Genomic DNA, 13,461 nt, shown 5'->3' with positions numbered 1-13,461 from the left:
TTTGCAAGTATTCTCACTTATAAAAACATCAATCGGCCATATAGTTGCCTAATCAATATCCATTTTACAACTTTCCATCGAAATAGATTAAACTATATAAATATCTGTCACTAAAATAATACGAAAAATTCCGAGTTTTTGTCACGTCCGAGGAACAACATGCCCCTTCAGCGTAATGGTGTGATCTTTGTAAGAGTTTAATATTATAATTTGATCTTCCCAACTCTCTAACAAGTGTTTTAGTAACCTCTTAAAATATGCTCGAGGTCGTGCGAATATCTTCCCGATATTGGAATTTGAACTCATTTATGATCACCAAACAAAAACAATTACAGATTGATGAGATTTGAACAAATAATTTATGACTAGCTTAGGGACATAAGAAAGCTGTCATGTTAGTAAAATATTATCGGAGCCGCAACTTGACAAACAAACTCGCCTCGAATATAGATATATCCCTAATAGTCTAATAGATCATGCAAGTATATTAAAAACTGATCGCATGATCTTGATATTATATCTGCTAATCAATATATGATCAGATGTAGCTGACTGCTGACCACAACTACACCTACATACTAAAAGTGATGATGTCTTATGCATCCTATATAGTTTTCTTTCAAGCCACAAATTTATAAATTACAAGAGAGAAGGAAAAACATATTCGAATTTGGCGCTAAAACACTAACCAACCAGTCAAAAAAGCAACCACAAAACTTTTTATCTCAACGAAGGCACTCCTTTTTCTGGTTGCCATTGGCAATTACAAAATTACCCTATGAGGTTAGCTGATTAGGTTAGGTTAGGTTGCACTTATGTATAATCAAAGTTAACGTCCTTACTATAAAAAGGAATTTTCAATGCTTTTTGCAACGAGAATGTATGAGCTGTCTTTGCTACGTCAGCGAATTCTTCTCGGGATTTTTCTGTCCATATAAACGTTTTGTTCCTACGAGTTACACAAAGGCTGTTTTTTTTTTCTTTGTGGGCTGTGTGTTTTTTTTTTTTTATGCTTTAAGCTCCACATATTATTATTATTAAGAAAACGAATTATTCTTGAAGAAAGTCACATAAGAAAATTTATCATAAAATAAGAATTTTTATCGGAGAATTAACGGAACCGACCGATCAAACTCAAATCTTCGTGGACCCGATACTTTTGGTTGATTCTGTTGCCTAATCCATCGTCATGATCTTATATGACGTGGCTCCCACCGGTTACTTATTACCGGCCGTTCCAGTTTCCGGCGGAGAATCGTACACAATTTCCCGCTAAAAGACCGACGTGGAAAGACAGAACAAAAGACAAATTATCGTCAAACTTTTTTAAAAAAAAAATAGCCAAAATATTTTCGATGAGTTCTTTTGGACGCACGGAAAACCTCATATCTCTTGTAGTTGCTCTATAAGATTCTCCGCCTACATGTTTTGATTTCTGACACAATTTTAAAAATTTCATATTGAACAAACAGTTCATAATCCGCTGTGGGGCTATATTTCAAAATACTTAAATTCAAATTTTAATAGTCACCAAATTGTCATTAATGATAAAGTTTACATTAATAGCTAAGAAAATGTAGCAGAAGAATCATCTTTGTCTATTGAGCTTAACGAATAGTTAAATGCTTTTTGAAGCTTTGGTTACTTACTGTACCGCACGTCCAAGGATGTATGAAGAAAAATACATACAGAGAGGTATGTCGTCGACGTGGCAAGATCGAAGACCGTGTAATGTAATGTATATGATTCTAGATCGTTAAAGACATATAAATATTGCACGTGACATGATTCTGGAGAAAGTGGCCCATACGTGGGGGGCATATTCGTATTTAAATTTAATGCGAATGATCTCCTTTTAGATCCTCCTTATGTAATACACTTGTTTCTTTTCAAAATTTTATTCTAGTAGTAGCATCTATATCTTATAACCCAAATGATAATATATAAGAATCTTACAAGTTTTGGAATCTTGTAACTGGTAGCCTCTCTATTGTACCAATTTAAAAAAAAGTTTAAATAGAAAATCACGCTTATGGACGATCCTAAATTACGAATAAAGTTGATTAGTGATATACTCCATTCCATTTAAGGAGTTGTTATTATCATAACCAATTTAAAATTTGGTATACGGCTAAAGAGGTTCGGCAAAAAAAAATTGTGGTAGGCCGAGAAAAATCACCTAATCAACGTGAGTGTCACGCGCGAATTTACTGTTTTTTTTTTCGGAACACCAATTAAATGTCACCACGTGATTAACCCCTAAATTCTCTGAACAAAAGGACAAATCTGCCCCTCACGACACGCTTAAAGTGAGACACTCTCTCTCAATGCCAGCTTTTTTTTAACAAGTGGGTCATTCAAAGATCTTTTTTTTCTCTACTAGTTAAAAACTTAAAAAGTGCGCCTCTCGACTCGGAGATTCTCAATGCTAAAAAGACTTATATACCCTTATAAAGCAAGAAATGACGCGAACCGAGAATACACGAGGTTATTACCGGAACTGAAGTTCTAGGAAAGTACGGAGTTTTGTTTTTGTAAGAAGCGGCGTAGCTCTCTGCTCTCTTCGCTATGAGTTGTGGGTTTTGGGTGAATCGATTGAACCTATGGGAAAAAAGAATTTTCTCATCTTAGCTACGAAGCGAGTATCATTCGACGTAGGACCTTTAAGATTATGACACGTGGCCTACCGTGACCGTCGGATCGATTATTGTCGGGAAAAGGGATCATGGTAGAGTGGAATGCACGCAAAGTAAAGCAAGGGAACCCACTTAGGTGTTAAAGACAGGTGGCGTCCTAGCTGGACAGTTGAACTACCAGAGTTGAGGATCTTTTGACACGTGGATGGATGGTTGGTTTTATTGGTTTCCCTTATGATGGGGGGGGGGGATTTCTAACTAATTTTGGGAATATTTAATAGCTAATTTAACCATTTATTTTGGATTTTGGATTGATTTCAGATTATTGTATGTATTAAAAACAAATTAGTAAAAATTATATGTTTCTGAATGGAATGAATAAAATTAGATATGAACCAAATATTATATATTTTGAATGGAATGAATAAAACAGATATTTCATCATATCTTTGTATGGAATGGATAAAGTTATATATGAATTACCAGAAATGAACAGATTTGGGTTGACGGATTAGAGGCATGAACAAACTATGATATTCCTATAAAAATATTATTATTAAGAATTAATAAGATAAATAAAAAACTTGGATTAATGTTTTGTTGTGTTAGAGGAATGAATGATGGTAATATATATAGAAAGCATTTTAAGGTTAAGATAAAATTCATTATAACTCCAACTCAAGAAGACTTTTAGCATTAGTAACATGCGTGAGACGTGGTGAGATCCATGTGACCTTTTCTATAAAATGAAGAGATATATTACCAACTTAATTATTAAATATATTTATTTATCCACATAATAATATACATGTAAATACAAGTAGTCCAGTGGTATGGAAAGGATTATATGTGAAAGCAGCGTGCTTTGTCTATCTATCATCTCGAGAGAGAGAGAGAAAGAGAGAGAACAAAAAAAAAAAAAAGTAACAGTTTCTCAAGAATTCCAGAGAGCAAATAGAAACAGCATCGTTCGTTTGTTTTAGAGAGAAACGCTTGTGAAGAGACTTCGTTGGGAGCTCCTTACGAAAAGAAGAAGAAGCAGCAGAGACAGGTTGGAAACGACGGCGTATTATTTTTGTATCATAGAGAATTAGAGATTGAGAGAGAGAGATTATGGCTATGAAGGGTTATTTGGATGAGTATGAAAAGCTTGTTATTAGGATGAACACTCCAAGGTTTGTTTTCTTCTTCTTCTTCTTCTTCTTCTCTATTTTTTTTTTTGTTTGCAAGTTTTTGTTAAAGATTAGAAGAACAGAGCTTTTAAATTGGAAAACCCAGAAAATTAATGTGTCTTCGTAATTTTTTTTAATTTTCTGGTGGGAAAATTCTCTCGGAAAATAATATTTTTATCATCCGGGGAAAAAAATATAAATCATTTTCGAATTTTCACACCTGAGTTTTGAAATTTGAATATATATATATATATATATATATATATATATATTTTTCTCTCTTTAATTGCCTTTTTTTGTTTTTCCAACAAATATATATATTAAATATATAAAAGTTTGTTCTTTATGTCTTCTTCCTAGAAGATCTTCACAATTTTCTTTTCTTGGTCTTATTTTTCATCAACTTGAATTTTTGTTTTTGTTTTGGAGGACTTATCTTCTCTAAACTTTAATTTTAGATAATAAATTATATTTCTTTGTCGGAAAATAGAAAAAAAAATCTAAACAAATTCCTACATTATTATTATTACAGGGTCGTTATCGACAATGGTGTTTGTTCTTCAGCGACAATCGTCAAGGTTAGCTACAAAAACATCTAACTAATACCTTCAAAAAACATTTTTAAACCCAAATATTAAAAAGTTAATAAATATTTATCTATGTTCTTTCTTTCTCAGGTTGATAGTGCAAGAAGAAATGGTATACTATTAGAAGCTGTGCAAATTCTCACCGATTTGAATCTCTCCATTAAGAAAGCTTACATTTCTTCTGATGGAAGATGGAACATGGATGGTAATTAAATTATTTAAATTTCAATTATCATAACATTTATCTTTATTATTACTTTTTTATAACTCTTTTTTCCTAATTACTGCAGTCTTCCATGTGACTGACTTAAACGGAAACAAATTGAATGACCAGAGCGTCTTGAGATACATTGAACAGGTAATTTCGTAAATCTTATAAAGATTCATGTGTCTTATTAAATTCAAGAACATGAATACTGAATATAGAAATCTTTTTGTATTTTTCTGATTTCACCAGTCGATTGAGAAGGTTTACTACGGAGAAAATATTGAAGTAAACGGTTTAACAGCCTTAGAGTTAACCGGAACAGACCGAATCGGTTTACTCTCTGAGATGTTTGCGGTTCTCTCTGATCTCAACTGTGATGTGGTTGACGCTAAGCTGTGGACACACAACGGTAGAGTCGCTTCTGTGATCTATCTCAGAGACTGTAGCTCAGGATCACCGATTCTTGATTCTCTGAGAATTTCCAAGATCGAGGGACGGTTAAAGAACGTTTTGAATGGCGACAACGATTTTAACTCCGCTGCAAAGACTTGTGTCTCTGTGGATTCGATGATGCACATAGAACGAAGGCTCCATCAGCTTATGTTTGAAGACAGAGACTACGAGAAGAGATCCAAGACACAAGAGAGATCTCCGATGGTTGTTGTGACGGTTCAGAATTGGGCTGAGAGGGGTTACTCTGTCGTTAATGTTCATTGTCGGGACCGAACCAAGCTTCTATTCGATGTGGTTTGTACGTTAACCGATATGGAATATGCCGTGTTCCATGCGACTATCAACACAGCTGATGACCAAGCTCACTTGGTATGTTTCTTGAAAAAAAAAACGTGCATATTCGTTTGAATTGATCGATGTTTTTGTGTGATTTTGTGCTAAAAGATCTTTCCTTTGTTTGGTTAAACTATTCAGGAATTTTACATCCGGCATAAAGATGGATCACCGATAAGTTCAGAAGCAGAGAGACAACGAGTGATTCAATGCTTAGAAGCTGCAGTCGAAAGAAGAGCCCTAGAGGTATAACAATAACACAACCTTAATTTTTTTTTTTTTTGACTTTTCTATTGTTTAATAGGAAATCTAAACGTTTCATTGGTTTTAAATTGTGTTTAGGGTGTGAGATTAGAGCTGAAACATCCTGACAAACAAGGTTTACTAGCCCAAGTAACGAGGACATTCAGAGAAAACGGACTGAATGTTACAAGAACAGAGATATCAACTAGTAGCGACATGGCTACAAACATATTCTATGTAACCGATGCAAATGGAGACGAACCCGACTCAAAGCTGATTGAATCGGTTAGGGAGAAAATCGGTTTGGAGTGTTTAAGAGTGAAGGAAATGCCAACGGTGAATCATAAGAAGGGAGATGGAGAAGAGCAACAACAGACCAAAGCAGTGTTGGTTTCACTCGGGAGTTTGGTTTGGAGAAATCTCTTCAACTTTGGTCTTATCAAATCATGTTCTTAGAATCTTTCAAGTCGTGGGTTAACCGGGAACCACCCGGTTAGATGAAATTTGTTTGGTAGGTCGAATTATATAAGTTAGGCAATTGGTTTGGTCATGTTCTTTTGTAAATATAGAGAAAAAGAGGAGAAGGATGATTAGAAAATTCAGAAATTGCTTGTTTTCATTTATTGTGGGGGTTTAGATGTTAGAACAGGTTGTAAAAAAGTTGCTAAGATTAATTATTATTATTATTGTTTTTGTGGGTTATATTATTAGTGGTTGACTTGTATTTTCTTAGTGGAATATTATAATGTTTACAGGTTGGGTTCCAATTCTTTTAAATTTGGAAGATGTGGCTATGATTTTTTCAACACATGTCCCATGACTTTGTGGCGGAACATTTTCATAAATTCTTCTTACCAACGAACCACGCCATAGACAATGAAATGTTATTAAGCAAGTCCAATACCTTTATGAGAAAATTGATTTTTAAAATTTTTCAATTTGTTTCTCTTTTACATAAATTTCAAAAGTTTTTAAATGATCTCTGACTATGATAATGTGTTGTTAACTCTTAGTTGGATGTTTCTGTTCTAAATTGGCAGCTCTGTCTGGATCTTAGTGAAAATGCGTTTCTTGGAAAATAAGGAGTTTTTTTTGTAAGAAATTGCGTCGGCAATTCACCAAGAAAAAAATAGTCGCATGTTCTAGAATTTGGGAACTTTCCATCATAATGTTCCAACAAGAACAAGGACAATAAAAGTAGGTAAGCCCATAAAGCTTTTTGGTGGGTGATTTGAGAGATTCATGGAGTATTTGGAAAACTGATACGTTGTTGGTCTCTCTCTATTTTTGTTCCACGTCGCTCAATTTCTTCTTATTTAATTTTGTTGAAATTTTACTTCACAAGAGTTGGTGGTGCAGAAAGTCTTAAATGTATAGATTAATGATGTCAATTTTACAAATTTAACATCTCGACAACTTCAATTTAGTAAAAGTAGTATATAAAGAAAACTAGTATATTATTATTTGGAAATTTCTAATCCAATGATCCATCTATGTACAAATGATCTATATTTGACGTCGTTCTCATGTATTAGGTCCTGAGTTGTTAATTAGTTTGTGCATCAGTATTACCGACAGCTTTTTATGCAATTACGTCAACCATTTTTAAAACCATGTCTCTAAATCTACACCTGTTCACCTATACTATAGTCTATACATGTTAATGAAGATCCGAAATATCAATTTCCACAAAAAATTACAGCCAATGGAAGATGTAGCTTGTGTGTGATTTAATATGTAGGACGTATGTAAACTACAATTGTCACAAAATTGGCACTGAACACTTTTAATTTACTCCCTAACTATTCTAACTTCTGATGGTCATTGCCGGTTTACGCTCATTTCTCTAGTTAAACAAAAATTGAACCGGCCTACTACAGAACCAACAAGACAAGAGAGCTAGACAGAGAAATAAGCAAAGAGTTCATGCCTGTTTCTGCTTCAGCTTCTGTAATGGTAGCTATTTGTACTTTAAAAAAATACTGTAGAACTCACAGAATCGTTGGAATGAGAAACCAATAAAAAGTGATTTTATTTGGTAACAATCACAATCAGAAGAACATCACAGATCGTTAACTTTTTGACAATGGCAAAAAACCATAACAAAAATAAAAGACTAGCCGAGACCTGCGCTTTCGTCTTGGCGAGGAGCGTCTTCTTTGATGCGCGGTGGTCTAACAATCTTATCAATAAGTCCATACTCAATAGCTTCTTCTGCGTTGAACCTTTTCACCCGGCTCAAGTCTTTGAAGACCTGTATCATTCATCATCATCATAATATGCACACAGAATTAAAACGGTTATTCAAAAACAGTAAAAAAAAATGTTTGATCATGTCATATTATGGAAACAAAACTGACCCTTTCAGCAGGCTGGCCAGTATTTTTGGCTAGTTCATTGAAGAGGTAGTCTCTTATCCTTGAAAGCTCTTTTGCTTCATTTTGGATATCATCAGCCTGAGAGAAGTTTGTAGCTTGGCCTTTTAAATAACGAATTGACATAACTATGAAAGCTTTAACTAGAACAAACTCGAAAGACAGCTTATTTTACCTGACCACGGGCTGCACCAGCTGGTGACTGGAGCGCAATTCTTGACAACGGCATCGCAAACCGATGACCCTATATATAAACAAAAACAACAATAGCTCAATATCAAGTGTCCTTGGAGTCCAGCATATACAACTTCATTTGATTTCCATGTCTATATAGTCATTTAAAGTTGTCATTTAAAGTATGGAGAATGACGCATAGATGATTCAACAAATGTGTAAAGAAATGACCTTCTCTCCGGCAGCAAGAAGAAAACCTGCAAGGTTATAAGCAAGCCCAACACAATGTGTCCCAACCGGACTTTTCAAGCTCTTCATTGTATCATAGATGGCTAGACTTGGAGTAAGCTACAAATAAAAAATACAAAAACTTTATAAACATTAGCTTCAAAATTTGGAGCAGGTGTAACCAAAAATGAAAAGACGAAAGAATGAAAGAGAAAACTTACATCACCACCGGGACCATTAAGGTACATATAAATCCTCCTAGAGTCATCAAGAGTATCAAGATACAACATGGTAGCTAATATCTGGTTGCTAAACTCTTCATCAATGTTTTGTCCAATGAAAATTACACGCTCTCGATACTGCAGCAAAAGATTTCAAGTTAACAACTTTCACAGTGACCATATAAAACGTGTATACACAAAGATTATGTACAAATACGGACAAGGGCATTCCATATATCAACCCATTGCCAAGTGCCTTCTTCTCTGTTTCTGTAGGGCACTCTCGGTGTTCCTATAGGCATCATATTTACCCGTGACCTGCTCGCTTTCCCAGTCCTGCAAAAACACAGTAACCTCACTGAGCTTAACACAACCAAACTAATGAATCATCATCACATATCAAAGGCAATGACCATTCTCACGAGTTCTGATATCAGCAAACCAACTTAATGTTATCTTTAGCTCAATTTTCACATTTCATCATTCATTACAGGAATCTCCAACACAAATCAGATTAAGGGAGAAAAAGCCCTAATGAAGCAAAATTGAACAAGAGTATCACATTACCCGGATTGCAGACTCTTATGAACTCTTCCATAGAACTCCTTATTCAAATTCTGATACCCACTTGCCAAAAAGCCTGAACATATTCCGACAACAGTAACACCAAAATCATCATCAGTTCCCATCTTTACTGAACCATTCGATTACAAAGACAAAATTTTGGACAGATTAAGAAGAAAAAGGAACGAACTTGCAGATTGAGGCTTTAAACCAGAATAAAGCTTGACGCTACAGCTGCAAATACACCATATATAAAAACAAAATCAGATGCAAGTGCTTACAGACAGAAGAAGTATGTAAAATTTAAGAGAATCGAAGATTTAACCTGGGACTCAGACAAGGCTGGTGAAGGGTTGTATTAAGCGAGACCGCCATGGCTCGTCGTCGAGCGTGTTAGAGCCGAACACTGATTTTTTTGTTTATCTATCAGACAAGAAGGGTAAACTACAAACTTGCAGATTGGATCATTGTTTTTTGTCGAAGAAGATTGGTTTATCAAAATAATATATTGTTTTACTTTAAACCGAATTGGTTTAACTTCCAATTCGTGAACAATCATCATATTTTCCTGTTTTAGCAAATTGAGTCCCAATTCTCAAACCAAACCGGAAAAATCTAATATAAACCAATTCGGTTTGCACGGATTGGTATTTTAAGAAACAGTCTCAAATATCTTAACAAAACAAACGTGTGTTCCGTTTATTCATCATCAAAAAAGAGTGACAAAGTGATCAATCACAAGCAGAACAAAGAGATGGAAGATAAAAAAAGTGTGAAGTGATGTGACTGTGATCTAAGAAGTGGGCTTCTCGTAAGAGTTTTGATCTCTAAAATCAGAAATAGCACTGCGAATCATCTGCTCAACCTGTGGCTGCACGAACAAGTGAGTGCTATCAAGTATATGAATTATGAATCTCTGAGACGGAGGCATCGAATTGTTCATGTTAACTATGAACTGTGTCATCGGGATATCACTGCAAAACAAAGACAGAAAAAAAAAAAAAACATTCAATCATTCATGACTTAAACTAAAAATTGTGTTCATTTGGCTTGGGAATCGAAATAACAGTACCAGGAGACGAACACTCCTTTGATTGCATTAACCATTGTAAGTGATAAGATACCTGTAAAGAAATAACAAATTTTTATGAGCAGTGATATCCCGATGACACAGTTCAATTCCCATCAAAAGAGACTCAAGAACATTCTCGAAAACTCAGAACAAAGTTGGATCATATGAGCAGATGTAAGATTAACCCTTGTTTCAGATTAAGGGTACCAGATAGAATTTGGGTTTTCGCTACCTATATACCACAATAGAAATCGATTCCCAAATCTAAAGACTTTACGACTATACAACCAAATAAAGGTAAACAGAGCAATTAGGTATAGAGATCGAACCACACTCAGAAGATCGAAGAAGCTTGGAGCGAAGTTTGAGACAGATTTGATAACCAAAATCCTCCGATTGTCACAGTAACGGACCAGGGTTAGCTTTATGAGATAACCTAATTACAAAACTGAAACCGAAGGAACTGAACTCTTCTTTTAAGTTCTCAAGTGTCTGAACATCCCTCGTTATTACATACATACTCAAAAAGGCCACTTTTGAAAGGTCAAAGTTCACATGGATTGACTTTTGCTTACATTGGAATGATTCAGTTTTATTGCGTCTGTAACCCAGTGGTTTACGAGCTTGATTGCTTGTATAAATATGATTAGGACATCAGGATTAAAAACAGTTAACTCAATATCTAAAAAAAAGTTTCTTCTAACAAAGAAATAAATACACAAATCTTTCTGCCACTAATCTTACAAACATGGATTCATTTAACAAAACAAACACTCTTCCTTTCTATTTTTTCATTTCCACAACCACAAGCACCGCGCTGTATCTTTGAGCGCAGTGTCAATCAGATCAATAACTGAAGAAGATTGACCATGTTTTCATCAGTTTCAGTTAGTCCTCGTAATCATCCAGCGCCGAATAAATCATCCTAAAAGAGAAGTTGCAGACAGAAAGTGTTTTTAGAAGTCTTGATCTATAATGAAGAAGGTTATATATAAGCAAAGAGGAATTCAAAAGATGTTTGCTTTTTACCAGAATATAGTGAGAAAGAGGTTAAGGATTATGTAAGCAAGCTTAAACAGCCGCTTCTTCTTTTCCCAGTTAAGCAAGTTGAAGATCTCGGTGACATCTACTAAATGCTGTCGTTTCGAGTAACTGAACAATGGAGAAACCAAAATTGATATCAAGACATCCACATTTGATTGAAGCAAAAGATTGAGAACAGTTGTCAGAAAAAAACAGACTTACAGTTGGAAGTTGTAGTAGAGATAAGGTAGACATAAGAGTGCCATGAACCAGTGTCCTGTTAAGAGGTAGAATACACATAGAACTCCTTGAACAATGAACTCCGGTAAAACCACAGAATTTATCCTCGACGCAGAGTCGTATGGATTGATGTAATCAAACTCGAGATCCGCTAAACAAACAAGCTGCAAAATGAAAGGTTTCCAATTCCGTAAAAGAGACTTTAGTTTCCTAGAAAGTGATTGTTTCTCTTCAGCTACAATTCGCATTTCGAGTTATTAAACCAAGCTTTTTCGATTAGGAATGCTAACTTATCAATCTCGATGACTCCTCTAATCACAGTCTAAACTCAAAAAACTACAAAAGGATTGACTTCACTACGCTGAAGTGGAGCTCATTTATAAAGGAGCAACGTGTGCTGTAAAGGAGGTAATTCTAATTTCTCAGAGCAGACAAGTAATGAGCCAAAAAAAAAAAAACTAATTATGAACCTATAAACGTGTTTTCAGATGCCAATTAGCAATTGCAGGAAACTGCTTTGATTAAAAGATACCCAAACAATTGAAACTTTTGGCTTCTTACAATCATTTGGCAAGAACATAAAACCCTAGTTCTACCTAAATCACAGACTTACCAAGAAACAGAATGAACCAAAAGTGAGCATAAATTGGAACTATTGTAACCGTAAAACTGGCAAATTCCATAGAAAAAGAAAAGAACTTTTTAAGGTTTTTTTATTCGAAAAAAGAAAATTGGGGAATTGGGATCGAATACACACAGACCTGATAGACGATGATTCCGACAAGAGCTATGAGGAAGAAGAAGGAAATAAGCCATGTCCAGATATCTCCCATCTTCTCCTCCTTCTCTAGTTTCCGACAATTTTCCTCGGATCTATCCTGTTTCTGGTCTTTTCTCTCTCCTCCCAATAAAGGTTCGATGAGGAACAGAGACGACAACGAGTTCGTTCGTGGTCAGCGATAGTTCAGTTGGACCCTTCGGTCTCGAGATTCTGATCGGAGGAAACAGCGAAAGACGAAAGCAAAAAAAAAGCCTAGAAGGCACGAGATTCCCGGTTTTTTGCTGTTTACCAATGGTCCGGTTATAATTGAAATGCCTACCATTCACGCCAGTTTAACATTATATAAGCCTATGGGCCTTTAGACTTAGCCCAAATAATTTGGGTTTGGGCACGAGTCAGAGCACCTTGTAATTTATGTTGTTGAGTCGTATATTTTTTTTTTTGGTAATTCTCGTAATAATTTTAAGGGAAATAAATCTTAAAAATTAGAAAACAATTATGGGACCAGAAAACTTTCAATCATGTGATTTGATAAAACTAAAGCCAGCTGTTTTCTAGTACTAAAGAAAAACAAGCTTCATCTTTTTCCATGTATTTTTTTTCTTTTCTTTTTTTTTATAATCAAGAACGGTTTAGCAATGCAAATACCATCACATAATATATCTATTGTAATTATAAGGATTATTATTAAGCAATTGAGATGGGTTTAACTTGATTTTAGTTTTAGTCGGTTTCTCTCTCACTAATCTCTAGATTCTGGTCTCTCTAGGTGTGGTTCAGGTAACTAAACCATCCAAGTTCACTTATTAAATACTAATTACTCTCGCTATCAATATAAAAGTTGGCATTATTTTTTATTTATTTCAATCATATACTTATTATCTTACATGGTGTGTGTGTATATTTATTTCAGTTCTAAACACGATTTTAGTGGAGTGGTTGAGAAAAGAAAACTCTCGTACAAGATTGTAATTCAAGCAAATTACGTTGTCACAGTAATAATTAATATCAGTATTTTGTTAAATGATTGGAAAAATGAAGATTCTAATTTCTTGCGTAACTCATTTCTATCAACAGTTACTTATTTAGTTAAACTCTTTTTTTGTCAACAGTTACTTAAAATTTTAAATAAGAAAATCTTCCACATAAAT

The 13,461-nt window shown here is 34.6% G+C and overlaps 4 protein-coding genes across 4 annotated transcripts; 1 reads left to right on the top strand and 3 right to left on the bottom strand.

The window, feature by feature from the left end:
• The first annotated feature begins 3,334 nt into the window (after positions 1–3,334).
• On the top strand, positions 3,335–6,399 carry LOC104771333 (ACT domain-containing protein ACR8). The gene is made up of 7 exons (XM_010495851.3): positions 3,335–3,811; positions 4,341–4,386; positions 4,486–4,600; positions 4,686–4,753; positions 4,853–5,425; positions 5,531–5,635; positions 5,732–6,399. Exons 1-7 carry the CDS (start codon positions 3,750–3,752, stop codon positions 6,086–6,088), a joined length of 1,326 nt encoding a protein of 441 aa, XP_010494153.1. The 5' UTR covers positions 3,335–3,749; the 3' UTR covers positions 6,089–6,399.
• Positions 6,400–7,640: 1,241 nt separating this feature from the next.
• Positions 7,641–9,714, bottom strand: LOC104771327 (ATP-dependent Clp protease proteolytic subunit-related protein 2, chloroplastic). The gene is made up of 9 exons (XM_010495840.2): positions 9,520–9,714; positions 9,385–9,428; positions 9,198–9,270; positions 8,852–8,966; positions 8,631–8,768; positions 8,413–8,529; positions 8,183–8,251; positions 7,993–8,088; positions 7,641–7,886 (listed from the first exon to the last, which is right to left on the bottom strand). Exons 1-9 carry the CDS (start codon positions 9,567–9,569, stop codon positions 7,749–7,751), a joined length of 840 nt encoding a protein of 279 aa, XP_010494142.1. The 5' UTR covers positions 9,570–9,714; the 3' UTR covers positions 7,641–7,748.
• A 130-nt stretch (positions 9,715–9,844) lies between these two features.
• Positions 9,845–10,734, bottom strand: LOC109132206 (general transcription and DNA repair factor IIH subunit TFB5). The gene is made up of 3 exons (XM_019243418.2): positions 10,596–10,734; positions 10,267–10,318; positions 9,845–10,168 (listed from the first exon to the last, which is right to left on the bottom strand). Exons 2-3 carry the CDS (start codon positions 10,299–10,301, stop codon positions 9,988–9,990), a joined length of 216 nt encoding a protein of 71 aa, XP_019098963.1. The 5' UTR covers positions 10,302–10,318; positions 10,596–10,734; the 3' UTR covers positions 9,845–9,987.
• Positions 10,735–10,926: 192 nt separating this feature from the next.
• Positions 10,927–12,631, bottom strand: LOC104771322 (protein cornichon homolog 4). Its single transcript, XM_019243417.2, has 4 exons — positions 12,291–12,631; positions 11,512–11,693; positions 11,296–11,418; positions 10,927–11,191 (listed from the first exon to the last, which is right to left on the bottom strand). Exons 1-4 carry the CDS (start codon positions 12,360–12,362, stop codon positions 11,155–11,157), a joined length of 414 nt encoding a protein of 137 aa, XP_019098962.2. The 5' UTR covers positions 12,363–12,631; the 3' UTR covers positions 10,927–11,154.
• Between the last annotated feature and the right edge of the window lie 830 nt (positions 12,632–13,461).

The sequence above is a fragment of the Camelina sativa genome, chromosome 3 (genome assembly GCF_030686135.1).
Source record: "Camelina sativa cultivar CO46 ecotype springtype chromosome 3, ASM3068613v1".
In the NCBI taxonomy this organism is placed as follows: Eukaryota; Viridiplantae; Streptophyta; class Magnoliopsida; order Brassicales; family Brassicaceae; genus Camelina; species Camelina sativa.
Note: the sequence above shows the minus strand (reverse complement) of the source record. Positions and strands in the feature narration are given on the sequence as shown.

Bases quoted from the DNA above. Each gene is read 5' to 3' on its own strand.
- LOC104771333 (XM_010495851.3), top strand. From the start codon at position 3,750: ATGGCTATGAAGGGTTATTTGGATGAGTATGAAAAGCTTGTTATTAGG. The intron at 3,812-4,340 runs GTTTGTTTTCTT...TTATTATTACAG, and splicing joins ATTAGGATGAACACTCCAAG to GGTCGTTATCGACAATGGTG. The intron at 4,754-4,852 runs GTAATTTCGTAA...TGATTTCACCAG, and splicing joins TCTTGAGATACATTGAACAG to TCGATTGAGAAGGTTTACTA.
- LOC104771327 (XM_010495840.2), bottom strand. From the start codon at position 9,569: ATGGCGGTCTCGCTTAATACAACCCTTCACCAGCCTTGTCTGAGTCCC. The intron at 9,429-9,519 runs GTTAAATCTTCG...GTGTATTTGCAG, and splicing joins CAGCCTTGTCTGAGTCCCAG to CTGTAGCGTCAAGCTTTATT. The intron at 8,252-8,412 runs GTCATTTCTTTA...GTTTATATATAG, and splicing joins TTCTTGCTGCCGGAGAGAAG to GGTCATCGGTTTGCGATGCC.
- LOC109132206 (XM_019243418.2), bottom strand. From the start codon at position 10,301: ATGGTTAATGCAATCAAAGGAGTGTTCGTCTCCTG. The intron at 10,169-10,266 runs GTACTGTTATTT...TTTGTTTTGCAG, and splicing joins AAAGGAGTGTTCGTCTCCTG to TGATATCCCGATGACACAGT.
- LOC104771322 (XM_019243417.2), bottom strand. From the start codon at position 12,362: ATGGGAGATATCTGGACATGGCTTATTTCCTTCTTCTTCCTCATAGCT. The intron at 11,419-11,511 runs GTAAGTCTGTTT...TCCATTGTTCAG, and splicing joins CTCTACTACAACTTCCAACT to TTACTCGAAACGACAGCATT. The intron at 11,192-11,295 runs GTAAAAAGCAAA...CTTCTCTTTTAG, and splicing joins CTCTTTCTCACTATATTCTG to GATGATTTATTCGGCGCTGG.